Source organism: Lontra canadensis, unplaced genomic scaffold (genome assembly GCF_010015895.1).
Source record: "Lontra canadensis isolate GAN:19392208 unplaced genomic scaffold, GSC_riverotter_1.0 scaffold329, whole genome shotgun sequence".
Taxonomy (NCBI): Eukaryota; Metazoa; Chordata; class Mammalia; order Carnivora; family Mustelidae; genus Lontra; species Lontra canadensis.
In genome coordinates this window covers 11,162-27,367 of record NW_022631323.1, presented here as the reverse complement: position 1 = coordinate 27,367, position 16,206 = coordinate 11,162, and the positions used below count along the sequence as shown (strand labels likewise).

Below are 16,206 nucleotides of genomic sequence, written 5' to 3'. Positions count from 1 at the left end.
TTGCTTCATCACTTCCTACTCATCCTGTAGGACCGAGCTCAGGAGCAACTCCTAGCAGCCTTACCTGACGGTTCTAGGTTGGGTCACATGATTTATCCTTGCGGGTGTCCCAGAAAACCCCATGCAAATCCTTATTACAGCAGATGCCACATAATTTTAGGAATACATATTTGTATGTCTCTCTCTCTCTTTCTCTCTACCCTAGACACTCCCTGAGAGTAAATGTTCTAAGGAACATAGCAAAGGAACCAGGAACATAGCAAAGGCATGAAGTACTCTGTTGAGACAAGGAATGAATGATATTCTATAATAAAAATTTTATAGTCTGTAAAATGATCAAAACCAGAACTAAAGATAACCCCTCCTTTCAATTAGTTGACAGAGGAGAAAAAATCTAATTTATGCCCCATCTCTTTAATAAATCACAATTTGAAGACACTTAACAAAAGCTTTTATACAATACCATTTTTAGCAAAGCAGATGTTTAAAGGACTAAATTATTTCTTAAATTACTATCAACAGTAAACCCTGGTTGAAAATATTATGTCCCTTAAGGGACTGGATTTCTGAGGCTGTAGTCAGAATGGGAAAGGAGATGAACATTCTGTACTTATTTTTAAATTACATTCTTCTTCCTGAAATGAATGTACTGTTGTTAAAAAAAAAAAAAAAACTCACGGGCTCCTTTTATTTTTATTGAATCATATGAGACAGGCTGGTAAAATGGTTTTCATTTTCTGGACCACAACTTAGAAATTCAGTTCCATGTACACTGAGACCTCCTTGACACCTTGATTCTTTGATACGTGGCAGCCATCAGGCCTATAGTAGTGAGCAGAACACATCCATAGACTTTTGCTCTCTGTGAGAAAATGATGGGTATGGCAGGCAGCCACCCAAGAAAGACAGGAGAGACTTGTGTTTTCCTATTTCCCCAAAGAAAATTTGCAATCGGGGTTAATGATAACCCTTCAATCAATGATGCCCAGAGACTCCTACAACCATCTCTACAGCAGGTGTGTCTATCAATGGAAAACCGAACACTGAACAGGTTAAGTGACTTCTCCAGGATTTGACAATTCAGTATTTAACTCATAGGAGGAAACACACTCCATATGACTCACGAACCACTTCTCCAGTCACCAGCGTAGACGAGTCAAAACATGCAGTGATTGCGACAATCTGTCAAAATGTAACAAACCACAGATCTGCTTTCAATCCCTCGGTCAGGTAAGAACCTTACAAAATGCCTGATTTTTCCACTCTGCTCTTTCCCTAGGATCCTGGTTAATTTGGAGGAGAAGCCTCTTTAGGGGGTCAAGTTGTTTTTCTTGTACCCTCCCGAACAAACTCACTGGTGACAAGTCCTAATAAAATCTGATCACTTGCATGTGTAAATAATTTCACATCAAAATTTACATTTTTCAGGGCGCCTGGGTGGCTCAGTGGTTAAAGCCTCTGCCTTCAGCTCACGTCATGATCCTGGGGTCCTGGGATCGAGCCCCACATCGGGCTCTCTGCTCAGCCGGGAGCCTGCTTCCCCTTCTCTCTCTCTGCCTGCCTCTGCCTACTTGTGATCTCTGTCCGTCAAATAAATAAATAAAATCTTTAAAAAAAAAATTTACACTTCTCAGGGACATTGGTCAGTCCAGCAAGATTAATGGAACATTCCAACCCCGTTGATTTTGTCTCATGGTGCCTAATTCCCAGGCCTGCTACCAACTAGCTCTGGGTTCAAGTGAGTTCCTCTTCTTTGGGACTTAGCCTTCTCAAGGGTGAAAGGAGGGAACTGGATTAGGTAACCTCTCTAAAAGTTTGCTCTGATTTTTGGCAGACCTGTGAATAAACGTTTAACATATCTGAGCCTTAGTTTCTTCATCTGTAAGATGGGGATAAAAATATTTACCTTGGAAAATTATATAAACACTAGTGATAATAAGTAAGTAAGTAACCCACAAGACCCAATGTCTAGATGGAGTTCAGGCCAAGCTACTTTTGTACATGAGAAATCTCAGAACTAAAACATGTCACTCAACTGTTCAAGATCCCATTTGAAAGTTTATAGATAGGTTGGTTTTAACCAATTTCTGGCACTGACACTGTATTTAAAGCTTGACATCCATAACAAATTTAACATCCTCATTCTAAAATGTGTTTTTATAAAAACACACTGGAAATCTGGGCTATTCATGTAAAATGTGGTTTCATTCATTTCTCTATATTGTATAAAAGTGAGCAGCCTCGCCTCCAAATCCTATTTACTACTATGGAAAGGGGGGAAAAAAAGAATTTTCATTAAAATCGAACAACGGGGCTATGAAAGAAGGAGGATTATAGCAAAATGCCCTTGACCGTCTCTCAAAAACAGAACCAGGCCCACATTTGAGGAATGCCAAGTGATTCTCATTAAAGTAATGAGAATATTTTCAGTGACATGTGTCTGACCGACTTTAATTTAGTTGGCAGGACTCAAGGCAGCCAGAGACCCAAAAATAACACACAGCCAACAGTTCCTACTCAAACACACCTAACAGACGTAGTTCACACTGTTTCAAGGATGCCCCACCCTAGACAGACAGGGTGTAAGGTCAAATGCAAATTGTTGTGGCATTAAACACACAGTCCTGTGACAACACTGACAGGTCAAATTTAATAGCCTGAGTTGCTCGGGCTCCCCCTTCATAAAATTCGCTCTCACTGGTCAGGGTGAGCCGACAGATTTGCGGGATCCCAACCCCTGCCCCACCCAACAAGCTGAAGTTATTTTTAACTTACAACTACTGCTGATAAGTATTAAAAAAAAAAAATACCCTTTCAGAAAGAGAAACTATGAACAAACAAAATACCAATGCATTTTAGTGAGAAATAGTCTGTCTCTCAGCCAAAACTATAAACGAATGTCATTTTGGGGTAGAAAAAAAACAGAGTACTTTGTATTTATCACGTTTTCCATCATTTCTACAAACAAATTCTCTAAACAGCCTTGTGGGGCAGTGGGCAGGCTGAAATTATGTTGAGCTTACCTTTGGAAATGTAGTCTCCTGAACAGAATAAGGCCCATTTCCATAGGTCAAGTGCAGTTAGTAGTAACGTATAATAGGCAAGCTATCATTTCGTTGGATAATTTACTCCAACATAAGCTATTTTTCCCACATCTGGAAATTAGCCAAGTGAGCTATGCTCCATGCCCTCAAAACTTAAAATTCGGTGGGTAGACGTGAACATAAGCAAGTCAAAGTTGGAGGAATATTCATGATCATTGCCTAAAGGTAAGAATATTCATTATCATTGCTGCTGGCCCCTTGATAGGCACTTTTATATATATTATTTCAATAAATCCTCCCAACACCCTTTGAGGTGGACACTCTCATTATTCCCATTTCACAAATGAGGAAACTGTGACACAGAGAGGTTAAGTAACTTGTCCAAGGTCACACAGCTATTTAAGTGGAGAACTATGATGTGAGCCCAACCTGGGAGCAGATAGGGTTGGAGAGAGACCTGGATACCAGCTTGAGTTTCACCACATACTGGCTGCCTGACCTTCAACAGGCTACCTAAATTTTCAGAGCCTCAGCTTCCTAGTCTACAAAATAGGGCATAACGATACCCAGCTTATGGGTTTTTGTGAGAAGTATGAAACAGGATTACATTTGCAAAGTGCCTGACACAGGGTCTCTAGCACCGCTAGCATCTGCCATGAGGGGAACAAACCTTTAAACACTCAAAACTTTTTTTACCTAAGATGCTACCTTTTAACCTTCTATGTGTCTCACCAACTGGAAAGGAGGACTCAGCCTCGCAGGGTAGGACTTGGGGCTGCCCACCCTTCAGCCTCCCTCCCCTAAGGAGTCCTGAGGAGTCATAAGATGTCGACAGATGAAGACATGGGAATCACAGCGTCCCAGAGTAGTTCAACCACATTTTTGGGGTTATTTATTGGTTGCGAGTCACATAGCAAGAGCTGTCACAGGCACCACGTGACTTAAGCACTGAGACACAGCCCTACCCACAAGGAGATTGTCAGGCCACAGTGGAGAAGCACACACATTTTAAAAAAATCAAATACCCAGCATATCATGTGGACAGTCTGTTGCATGAAGCTGTTGGGAGAGGCAGGGGGTCAGTTTCCAGGCTAAGAGACTCCCCATCGTGGTGCTCACATGGTGTGTCCTGCTCCAACCATAAGGCCACGCTGGTCCTCCACAGTCTGTGCCTTGTGAAATTCTTAGAGCATCCTTCTGCCTCTCGATCTTCAGTCCAAAGCGAAGACACTGACACTTTGCCTTTGGGGTTCTCAAGGCTCAGTCATGATAAGGCCTCCACTCACAGAGACTTTGCAAGTCAGGCCAGGAGCTGATAGGAAGGTATTCTACACATGGCCTAGCACATTCTTTATCCTGAGGGGCTCAGCATGCCAAGGCTTCCCAGCAGAAACCATGCGTTTGAAGAAGTGTCAAGTCAGATTTTTCGGGGTGGAGGAAATCTACAGCAGTCACTGACACTTCAGAAGAAGGCTGGGTTAAGAGAGGAGAGCCACACTTTTTTTTTTTTTTTTAAAGAGGATAGAACTGAGGGACCTTTTAAAGAGGATAGAACTGAGGCTTCCTGAGATTAGTTCTTAGCCAAGGGGTGGGGGAGGGGGAGTGATTTCCTACTTATGCTTGAATTTTAAAAGTTAAAAAAACTTTGACAAATTTTCCGGCACTCAACTCTTCATAGCTACTGGCTATGTAACAAAAGACCACAGCAGTCTCAGTGGCATTAATAAACACTGATTTTTTTTCCTAAAGTAGCTGTGGGGCAACTGGGGTGTCAGCTCCATATGTCCTATCCTGGAACCAAGATTGGAGCAATGGCTACCCATGGTATATTCATGCCATGGCATTCGCAGAGACACAAGAGGGCAAGACCAACGAGACAAGCACACACACACATCCTCTGCTCACAACACGTCCACCAGCCCCCCACTGACCAAAGCAAGTCATGTGGTCAAGCCCAATATCAAGAATCAGAGAAGTTTAAGGGCGGCTGGGTGGCTCAGTCAGTTAAGTATCTGCCTTCGGCTCTCAGGTCATGATCCCAGGGTCCCGGGATGAAGCCCCGCATTGGGGTCCCTGCTCAGCAGGAGAGTCTGCTTCTCCCTCTCTGCTCCTCCCCCTGCTTGTGAGCTCTCTCAAATAAATAAATAATCGTCTTAAAAAAATCAGAGAAGTACAGATCGCTAGGAGGCCATGGGTCATGTGTGTAACATTACCAAAGAGGAGTAAAGAGCTATTACCACCAATCCCATTTACAACACTCACTAAATAATCCTGAAAGGGAAGCATTAAGGCTCTATCTTTCTTCTGAAGCTCAAAAAAACTGAGCCTCCAGATTTTAAGTCATTCATCCAGGTGAGATAAGAGTATGATGTTCTAGCAGACTGAGAACTCAAATCTCGCCTTCTGTGGTATCTAGAGTGATGTAGCTTGCCAACATGTAACTAACAGGCATCCGTAATAATCACATCCCTTAATGATGCTCCCTTGCAGAAAGCAGTTCTCTCCAACAAAGGCCAGACCCAACATTGTCCCATCTGTTAGCCTGATCATAGAGTTTATCATTTGTTTAGGACCTTCTGCAGTGTTTTTACAAGCTTGACTATCACCACACTAATAAATTATTTATGGTGGGAAACCTGAATCAAAAGACTCTGGCTACTTGAAAATAGACTTTATGAAAACATCTCTTCCCCCCTCCCAACATGCACCCTCCCAGGGCACGCACAATTTCTAAGCCTGAAAGTTTGCACAGAGTCTGTGGAACAGAAGACGCTTGCAGATGGCTGCGAGGAAGGAATATGGAGAAATTCTTGAGCATGCGATTTTAACCTGAAGCGACTGCTTTGTGCAATTTAATCGCTCAATAGATCAGACTGTGAAGCATCACAGCTAGAAGTCAGGAAGGGCACGAAGCTATCCTGGTGCAGCCTCCCACGGCCTCCCATTCATCTACACACACAACAAATAGCAATGGAAGGTCTAGTTTTGACCTGGCAAGGTGCTGGGCCGCCCGCTGAACAAGACCGACCAGCTCTCAAGGGGTTTACATTCTGCAGAGACGGATGGAGAGGGACGGATTGTTACAAACAAAAAGTAAAACTGAACAGGCTAACTTCAGACTGTACTGAGGGCTGTGAAGCAGCTAGCCATCCTGGGGAAGTCACTGGCTTAACTCATCTATGCGGCCCTCTGTGCCCTCATCTGGAAAACCGCGTAGCTCCCCCACTGGCCGCCTGCCCCAGTTTAAGACGATTAGGTTAAGGAGCTAGTCTGTGAGGGTCTGGGCACCTGCGCCCGGGCAGGGCCTGCTCGCCGCACTTCTTTAGTCCCCGTCGGTCGGGCGAAGGGGCTTTCTGCGTCCCTCTCTCTGAACGCTCACCGGAGCCAAAACAAACTCCTGGCCTGGTCGCTCCCTGAGAGACATTAACAGCCCCGAGGTTGCCGCGCCGCGGGAAGAAGGGGAGGGTGCAGAGGTTCCTCCAAACAAAAGCTCAGCCCCCGGCGCCTCGAACGTGCTCGCGACGGCGCGGTGGGCGGCCCGGCGCCCCCGACGTGGGCGCTGCGCGCTCAGGGCGCCGAGAGTAGGGTGGGGGACTGTCCCTGCTCTCCACTCCCACCCCGCGGGCCTAAGATGCCGCCTGGCCTCCCGGTCCTTCTCCTTCCTTTGCCACCCTCGGACCCGGGCTGGCAGCGGACCCGCTAACGACAGTTTGGGGGCTGGGTGGGGTAGGGGCTACGTCCCCTTCCCCCTGACCGGGGGAGGGGGGGGTGTGGGAGGGGAGTTGCCGCTTCCGCCCCAGAGCTGGGTTGAGGCCAGGAGGCTGTCGTCCCCCTCCCCCAGCCCTGTGTCCAGCCGCGCCGTGCTGTCTCCCCCACCCGCCACCCCACCCCGTTCCCTAAGGGCTGTTGTGATTGCGGGACTCGATGTGACTGCTCGGGGCTGGGGGGAGGGGGTAACCCCTCCTCCCCACCCCCGCCCAGGAGTGACCCAGACGCCGCGCCGACCTCCTTCCTGCACCTCGCCAGCCCCGCAGCCGCGGGAGGACGGGGCGCGGCTTCCCGAGAGCCGGGCTCGGCTCGCCCGGCGGCGGCAGCTGCTGCGCCCTGGGGGCGGGGAGCGGGCGCTGGGGGGCCTGGAGCGGAGCGGCGGCGGGAGCCCCGGCCTGGCAGCGCGGCTTCAAGTTTCCACCGGCGCGTGGTTGTGCAACCGCCAGAGGAGCGGGAGCCGCGGGCGCCTCGGAAAACAAGCCGAGCCCATAAACAAAGCCACGTGGGCTCGGGCGGGGGGGCCGGGCCAGGAGCAGGCGGCTCTTCCGGCAACAAAGGGCCGGAGCCAGCGGCCCGGGATAAATACTGCGGCCGCGCTGGCCGCGCAGCACTCCCGCCCGCCCCGCGCGCCCTGCGACCCTCCCCAGCGCCGCGCCCTCTGCGAGCACAGGACCCGGCTCCGCAGCCCCGAGCCCTCCACCCGCTTCCCTGCAGCCGCGCCCTCGCCGGCCCCGGCCCCCGGAGCACCCGCCTGGGGCGACAGTTCCCCGAGGCCGTCCAGCCGGTACGGTCCATCAGTCCGCCGAGTCCGTCGCGTCGTCCCCGGTGCCATGCCATTCCTCGGGCAGGACTGGCGGTCCCCCGGGCAGAGCTGGGTGAAGACGGCCGACGGCTGGAAGCGCTTCCTGGATGAGAAGAGCGGCAGCTTCGTGAGCGACCTCAGCAGGTGAGTGGATCCGCCACCACCTTCCAGCCCAGCGGAACAGACCTGGGCTGATTTGGGGGTCGCGAGGCGGGTGAATGGTGGGGCAGGCCGGACTGGGACAGAGTGAGGAGGGAGCCCCGGGCCGGGAGGTGGGGTGGAGGGTGGAATGGGCGGGGGTTGGGGGGAGTCGACCCCTTTCTGAAGAGGTCGCCAGAGCACGGGATTTGGGGAATTTGGTTTCTCTTGTTCAAGGTCAGCGTCTCCGAGTGGGCACAACTCTTTACAGAACCCCGGTCCCTCTGAGAATCTGACGACAATCGCGGATTTTGTCCGCAAACGTTCAAACTTAAGCACACAACTTCAGGGGACCCCTGTCTTAAGGACACCAGCCGCGGGGGCGCGGGCGAGTGGGCTGCGCACCTTTCACCGCTGGGGCGGTGGGGCTTGGGGCACCCAAGCGAGGTGGGCACAAGTCGGGTGACGCGATGGGACCTGGGACCAGCGCCCCCAGGCTCTTCCCACGCACAGGCGACCGCAGAGTGGGCAGGGAGGATGAGTAACCAGGAGGGGCGGCCAGATGGTCCCTGGGGCACCGGCGCTTGCGGGGCGACGTGAGGAACCGGGGTAAAGACTTGCGGCTGCAGAGCTGCGGAGGAGGGAAGGGAGGCGGGACTGAAACCCACAAGACTTCTGCTTCTGAGAGGACGAAGCATTTGCACCTGTTTCCTCGGTGGCCCTTTCGGTCAGTTTCCTGGGGGAATAATTTCAAGTGACGGCTATCCACTGCAGAAAGCCCACCTGAGCTCTGTCAGTCTGGTGGAAAAGCCGAGTTACCCTCGATCGCGTGCTCTGCTTGGTTAATAACGCAGGAATGCTGTCTAATAAGTTAAGTGGTCTGGAATCTGTCAGTCCCGGATCTGAACAGTTGACTTCCAGATCCCCGCCATTTGGCACAGGTGAGGAGGGCAAAGAAAGTGGGTCCCCAGGGGACCAGTGCAGCCTAGCCATCCTTGGGTGCCTTTTCTCTCAGCCTTTGGTTGAAACCACTGGCACCAGAGCCCTTAAATTGGTTTTGGTGGAGGGGCGCCTGGGTGGCTCAGTGGGTTAAGCCGCTGCCTTCGGCTCAGGTCATGATCTCAGGGTCCTGGGATCGAGTCCCGCATCGGGCTCTCTGCTCAGCGGGGAGCCTGCTTCCCTCTCTCTCTCTGCCTGCCTCTCTGTCTACTTGTGATCTCTGTCTGTCAAATCAATAAATAAAAATCTTTAAAAAAAAAAAAAAATTTAAAAAAATTGGTTTTGGTGGAGAGTTCTGTATCTGGACGGGGTTCCCATTTACCGAGATTTACCAATGATTTTTTTTTTTTTCCTGAGCCCTTGGCACTCAATTTTAAGAAAACTATCAAGAAAGTATGGTTATTTTGATAGCTGGACCTCCAGACTGTCCCCCAACCCCACCCCAGGCCAAAGTGTCTGTGATTTGTGAAATGTTAAAACTCCTTAGTCTTCAATGAAAAAACAGAAAACCAGAAAGCATTTAATCCTGGGGGTCTTTCAGGAGAGATGAGAGCGTGTGTAACTCTTATGTTAAAGACACTTTGAGGCAGGTCCTGTGGAATTTGGGGAGCAAATAAGAAATCTTACTTATGGAAAATCAGATAATTTACTTAGAGCAAAATAAAAAGACCAATGGCTGTCACTGGACTCTTCCCTTTTAGGGATGCAAGTCACCAATGATGCCTAAATCATTCTCCCTAGACTAAAAGGTTCCTTCCTCCTCTTCCTAAGGAATGATCTGATAGTTCAGTACTTTATTTCTGTACAGCAGTTCTCAGTCTTTGTTGGGGGGGGTGGTGCATCAATGATCTGCTGAATGGTGTCCCCGTGGCTCCCCTTCTTGTAACTGTAGGTTGCAGACCCCTAGGCTCATTCAGCAGGAGAGGATTCAAACTCTAGAGCCTCTGGTTCCTATAAATAGTCACACTTTATCTGCTCCAGGAGATAAACTGCTGTCAATCCCCTTAGAAGCAAATAGTGTGCCTCTCTCAAGGTAGTATGGGAGACCTGAAGTTGGTTTCAACTTACCCAAGTTTAACTGAGGCTGGGATCAGGTAGCTTCACACCCCTCTGTCCCCTTCCTGAGCCTCCTTTCTTTCCTCCCATTGCCTGCCCTCTGAGCCAGAACTGTGGCACCACTGAAGTTATCACAAATGGTGATCAATACACAGGTCCCGACCCTCTGAGCTCTTAGATGAGTCAGAGTTTAGGAATCATTGGGTAGCTCCTAGCAAAGCAGCCGCTGTTTGTTTGTGGAGTACTTTTTTTTTCCTTCACCAATTGTAAACAATCCCTTCCCTACTTAGCCTGAGACGTCTGCCAACTTGTTAAAAGCAGTTGGCCTTCTGAGACCTAAGTTTGTAGTCTCAAATATCCCCACTGTTTTTAGCCTTGGTGATGTTTCTCTGTGATGTAAGGTTTGGGCTGAACGCCTGCCTACACAGGTGAAGTTGAATGCCTCTCCTGTTAGAAAACAAAAGGCAGACCCTTTCGAAAGGGGGAGGAACGGGTAATAAAACAGAGAACTACAGAGGCAGGGTACACTTCTCTAGTTCCAAGTAACCATCCCGTGAGCTGCCTGAAGGAGAGTCAGGAACAAAGCGCGCCTTTGGTGTGTTCTGACCTGGGGATAAAGCACACCGTGTCTGCACCACACACCTTCTCTGACTCTGCTGGCCGTTGTCTCTGTGTTCCAAGCCCCGTCCCTCTCCAACAGCACAACAGTACTAAGTCCATGACAGCTAGGAGCCCCTTCTCACCAACAACCCCCTTGCTTCCCCCATCCCCAGGAGGAGTCAACTCAGTGGTGTGTGAGAGCTTCAGGCCACACTTCTCCAAGTCTCCAGTTCTGCACTAAAAACTCCCGTGTTGCTTTCCAGGATAGCTGAGGCTGAACCAGGAAGCAGGAAGTTTACCTTGGTACCCTGGATGAGTAGTGCAGGAGATAAAAATAATAGTTCAGATTTTTATGAGGGCTTACTGTGTGCCGGGAAGCCACTGGTCTGTGAGCTTCGTATATTAAGCTGTTTGTTTTACCAGAACAATCTGGCTGCTAGCCAAGGGAGTTTGACCATTTGGGTATGTAGGGGAGCAAATTAGCATAGAAATCTCACAGGCCTTACTCTACAACTAAGCCCTTTGGGGCAGGCACAGCTTTCTTAGATGGTCTGTTAATGCAAACAAAATGAGAAATAGGCCTCTTTGTTCCCTTTCCTCCCTTTTTATCTCCTCTGCCCAAATGGTCTTAATTTTGAAATCTTTCCACCTTTTCTAAAGTTGTTTTTCGGTATCTTGGTTATGTGCCTGTTGACAGTATAGGGCTGGGAGAGGTCTTTTTTTCTTATTCTAGGCCTGTGTCTATAAAAATCAAGATTAGTAAAAACCGACCACAAAATAGCAACTTTAGTGGATATTATTGAATTTAATGAAGAAAGTAGACTCTTTAAATAGTTTTGCTTAAAAAAAAAAAAATTAAATGTCATGGTTCCTAAATGGTGGTGGCTTTTCTTGTTAAAATTTTCAGTTGTAATTTTCCATTGGCTTTGCATTTCCTTGAAATGGATGAAATTGAACTTTCAAAATAGCCTCTAACTGAATAAATTATTGCTTGACAGAAAACCTGTAAGCAGGCAACACAAATGAATCTCCTAGCCCTTCCTTCTAGGACCTACCTCTGGAGTCCAAAACCTAAAAACTAAGAGAAAAGTGCAGGCTTTGTCTTTGGTTGAAGTTTATCTACATACAACAGTGGGAGAGCATCCTCAATGATGTCAAATTCTTCTTAAACTTAACTTTGAAAATGAGTCACTTGGGCTTAAAGCAGATTATTGTCATTTCAATAAGGAAGGCGGGTGCTCAAATTCCTTTGAGTAATGTTCTCAATTAGAAGAGAGTAAGAGAAACTATAAATATTTAAAATTTCTGGAGAATGGCCACAGTCTATGGTCCAGGCTCTGAAAACTTTCTGCTAAATCTCAAATGTGTGATTAAGAGAATAAGGCTGATTTATTTTATGGTTCTCTACAGGTGGAATTTAGGCTCCCAGTTTTTGTTCAGAGTGCAGAAGTATGTTTTCTTTAAAAATAAGCCTTCATGTGGCCTTTTTACACACAAAAGGCTCTCCCTTTGCTTTCTAAAGCTGTTCTCAGCTTTGGTATATCCTGGACCAGTCAAGTGACCTTCCCTCTGTTTCCCTTCTTCTCAACTTTGATAGAAATTTCTTGTTGGCTTTAATGACTCACTGTGAAACCTAAAAATATCCTCTTTCGCCTGAATGAAAAGAAGAAGGCTGTAGCTCATAGGAAACCCAGTAAATGGTATTAAACATGACCTTTATAGGGCAGATTAACAAATGATTATTTGGCTCAGGTCATGATCTCAGGGTCCTGGGATCAAGCCCCTCATTGGGCTCTCTACTCAGCAGGGAGTCTTCTCCCCCCCACCCCCAACCTCTGCCTGCCTCTCTGCCTACTTGTGATGTCTGTCTGTCAAATAAACAAATAAAATCTTTTTTAAAAAAATGATTATCCATCAAGCTCCTCCCCATGGGCCCAGAATATTGTTGGTGATATCCCATGTAAGCATTTATGTAGCAAGATACTTACAGAAGTGCTACCTGAGAGATTGATTTCAGCGACAGGATACTGGAAATTAGTTTAAACCCTCTTTTCTCTTTTACTATTTCTATAACGTCCGTGGAATGGAGAAGTGCAGGGGTGCCTCCTTTTACCCAATAGCCATATGTCAGAAGATTTAAAGCAAATCCCCTTTTAAATTCAGCAGAGGGACTCTGAAAATTAAAGGACTCTGATATATTGGTGATAGAAGAAAAAGGCCCTAATTTATGTTTACCAGTGGGCATTAGAAATCCTGCCTCTCGCATCCATACCCATGGGGTTTGGAAGAGCTACTCACTATTCCTCAGTATTTCTCTGGCATCCCTTCTGCAGAAACTCTTCAGAGACGCACTGCAAAGTTACATGGTTGTACTAGCCTAGAACTCAGCCTCCTGATGGAAATATGCACCTGACCCCAGGGGAACTTGTGTGTCCTTCAGTGACCTGTGATGGGGACAGTTCTGTCTTTTCAGCCCTTAGAAACTTAGGAGCTGTGAATTCAGCTGGTTTCATTTAGGACCCAAGGTCTTCACCCCATAGCATGATGCCTAATGTTAGTCACATTAGCACTGTATACAAAACATCGCCTAGAAATGGAGGGTGTAAGTCCGATTTTGGCAAATGTGATCATGTTTCAGAGGCATGACAGAAGCATGCTCGTTAAAAGCCGCTTGGGCACACTTTCAATGGGTGGATTGTATGGTATGCGAATTATATCTCCATAAAGCTGTTTTTTTAGAAAGCCGCTTAGGGTGGGTGCTTTTGCAAAATGAAGGCATTGTGGACTACAGTGATACCAGTAATCCTCCCTCGCCCTCCCCCCCGCTGCAGTCATCATTTTTGCTTAAAGTAATATTGTAGTGCCCGGCATTGCCCTTGGTTAAAGGGTACAGGGCTGTGTGTCGGACACAATGGCAGGCACTGTTGGAAATTCAAAAGACGCAGAAGCCCCCATCCCTGCCTTCACAGAGACGCGAGAATATTTCACCCCCAAAGAGGGAGGTCTGTGCCTGCACAGAGTTCTTTTAATGGGGGTTTATTGTTTTGTTGGAGAAGATGTATGTTTGTGTTTTATAACCCAGCGAGTTATTTATAGAAACAGTGCTTACTAGAGGATCGCTATCCCAGCTCATCCCCTCCTCTGTCATTCCTAGTTACTGCAACAAGGAAGTCTACAACAAGGAGAATCTTTTCAACAGCCTGAACTATGATGTTGCAGCCAAGAAGAGAAAGAAGGACATGCTGAATAGCAAAACCAAAACTCAGTGTAAGCCATTTGCTTTGAACTTGGAAGAAGGCTGTTTGAAGATCGCTAAGATGGGTTCTTTGTTGGGGAGAAAGAAAATCAGACCCCAAATGTGAGACATCTGCTTTAATGTTGACGGTGACATTGACAGAGGTCCTTGGGATCTCTGCAGTCAGAAAGCCGGCTGTGCATGTTACAAGCAAGATTGTGTTCCTTATAGACTTGTTTATAAGTCAGCGGGTAGTCGTGGTGTTTTTCTCCTGCTGGTCACTTACATCCGACGTAGTTAATTTAGTTACGATACAGGGATAGGGCCAGCTGAATCCGTTCCAGCATGTGCTTTTATTTGACACTGAGCTTTGAGGCTTTGGATATAGATCTGTTTCTCCCTCTTTCCTTGCATAAATCCCATTACGCTTCAAAATGCCGTACATAAGAGTATAAAGTTCTATTAATAAGCGGGAATTACAGCTCTTCGGTTTAAGCCACCTGGACAACATGATTTCCTCATGTTATCTGCTTTATTTCCACTTTTTATGGCCTTGCCTAAGCTGTAGGCTTGGCATTTAAAACAAACTTGTCTTTGGATATTCAGTTTTGTTTTTTTTTTTCCCCAATTTGGAGCTTTGGTCCTCTAAGTCCGATGATCCAAGATGTACAGTGCTTTAGACCAAGTGGGCTGTAACACCAGTACACGTCTGCTGCAGAAATCGGGCATTTGCATCTCTTAGATTGTCCGTAGAGTCTGTCTTTTTTGTCAAAATGTTTGACACATTGGATATGTGAAAAAGAAACAGGTTTAAAATTTGGGGCATGCTGCAAATTTTAAAGCTGGGGGGGTTTGTTTTTAATTTTTTTTAAGTTTTTATTTATTTATTTATTTATTGCCTCTATAGATTTCCACCAAGAAAAATGGATCTATGTTCACAAAGGAAGTACTAAAGAGGTGAGCATCCGTCCGTTTGTTAAAGAGTATGCGTGGCTTTCGGCCTCTCCCAACAGGGTAGAGAGGGGAAGCTGGGCAAGAATATTACTTCAGGTCACGGCCGTTGTCCTGGGTGCCGGTGATGATGGCTGGCAGCCCGCCACCTAGCCGACCATCAGAGTTTAGGTCTCCAGAGAGAGTGAGAAGCAAAAGTCGCTAAGTAGACTCCCTAATCACTCGGTGAGATTATGTAAAATGCTTTATAAAGATTAATATACCCATCTCAAATGTATTGTTATAAAGCCCTGGCCTTTCCCCCAGAAAAGTGCCTCTCTTTTGTTCTGAGATCTTTTCGGACTCCAACTTTGTTAAGGTTTAGCCCTGGAAGGGCCCATTGCCAAACACGGCAGAAGTTTTTAACAAGAGTGTGCAGGGGAGAAGACACAGTAAATAAGTACATTCGCATGACACTTTATAAAACCCTCTTATGTGTATTTTCTCTCTGCACGGTCATCTGCTCCAATACCTAGGATACAACACAGTCTGGTAGAATGATAGAATCTCTCTGTGTCAGGGACCTTGGTGAAATCTACATCCCTGCCTGTTTGAGGCCCTGCTGGGGGTGGTGGGGGAAGCATGGACCTACCCATGACCACCCAGATACTGGGAGCAAAGCTGGGACGGAGTCAGGGCTCTCTGCTCCCAGTTCCTTGTGCGTTCACAGGTAAAAGAGCAAAACTTCCTTTTGCTTCCTCATGAAGCCTTAAAAATGCTTGTGATGATCACAATGAGAAAAGCACTAAAGATCCGAGGCAGGGTAGCAGGCAGGCTGACCCTGGGAAGTGTAGTTCCCCTCCCAGGAGATGTTACAGTGACCCGCTAGCATCAGGTCACCCATCATACATCCAACTCCCAACCTTCCCTTGATAAGCAACTACTGATGATCTCCCCATTCAAGTCTGTGCAAGGGCTCAAATGGTACAAATCTTGAAGAGGGGTGTGTAACGCATGAGTCACTGGCTAAAGCAGCTGCTGGCTATACCCCACATCGCTGTGGCTTGCAGGGGATTCCCAGAAAGAGCTGCTCATGGCACAGGAAAGCCACAGGTGGCCATAGGTTACCTAAGACCAGCATCCAGCCTATCAGTAGAGTCCGGGGGGGGACTGTTCTGGAGAATGACCTCTGCACCCCCTGTTTTCACGTCCAGCGCCATGGATATTGCACTTTGGGAGAAGCTTTCAACAGGCTGGACTTCTCGACAGCCATTCTGGATTCCAGAAGGTTTAACTACGTCGTACGGGTAAGTCTCTGAAGGTTACAAGTGTCGGCTGAATTATCTTTTCGGGTTGTCTTGAGGTCGTTATCTGCCCCACCCCCTGCCCCTGCCCCAGCAAAATAGCTTCTTAGGACCCTGGGAATTTTGAGGAAAGCAGAAAACAAACTTGTCCACTCCCTTCTCTCCAGATGTACTTTAAGTCCTTGTGTGGGTCCCATTAGGGCATTCCTGAGATTGGCTGTGACAGACAGCAGTGGCCATAATGCTCATGGGAGCCACTCCCAGCCCCCACGGATAAATGGAGACACATTGCGGGCAGCAACAGGAGCCAGAGCAAATCCAGCAGAAAGC

General features: G+C 47.4%; 1 protein-coding gene across 1 annotated transcript in view; it reads left to right on the top strand.

Annotated features, from left to right (window-relative positions):
- Window positions 1–15,891, top strand: part of LOC116862790 (serine/arginine repetitive matrix protein 1-like) — a 30,415-nt gene extending 14,524 nt beyond the window's left edge. The window contains exons 2-5 of the mRNA XM_032850195.1: window positions 6,845–7,758; window positions 13,562–13,674; window positions 14,550–14,599; window positions 15,787–15,891. Coding sequence (XP_032706086.1) covers window positions 6,845–7,758; window positions 13,562–13,674; window positions 14,550–14,599; window positions 15,787–15,891 — 1,182 coding nt within the window. The remainder of the gene's footprint in view (window positions 1–6,844; window positions 7,759–13,561; window positions 13,675–14,549; window positions 14,600–15,786) is intronic.
- The last annotated feature ends 315 nt before the right edge of the window (window positions 15,892–16,206 follow it).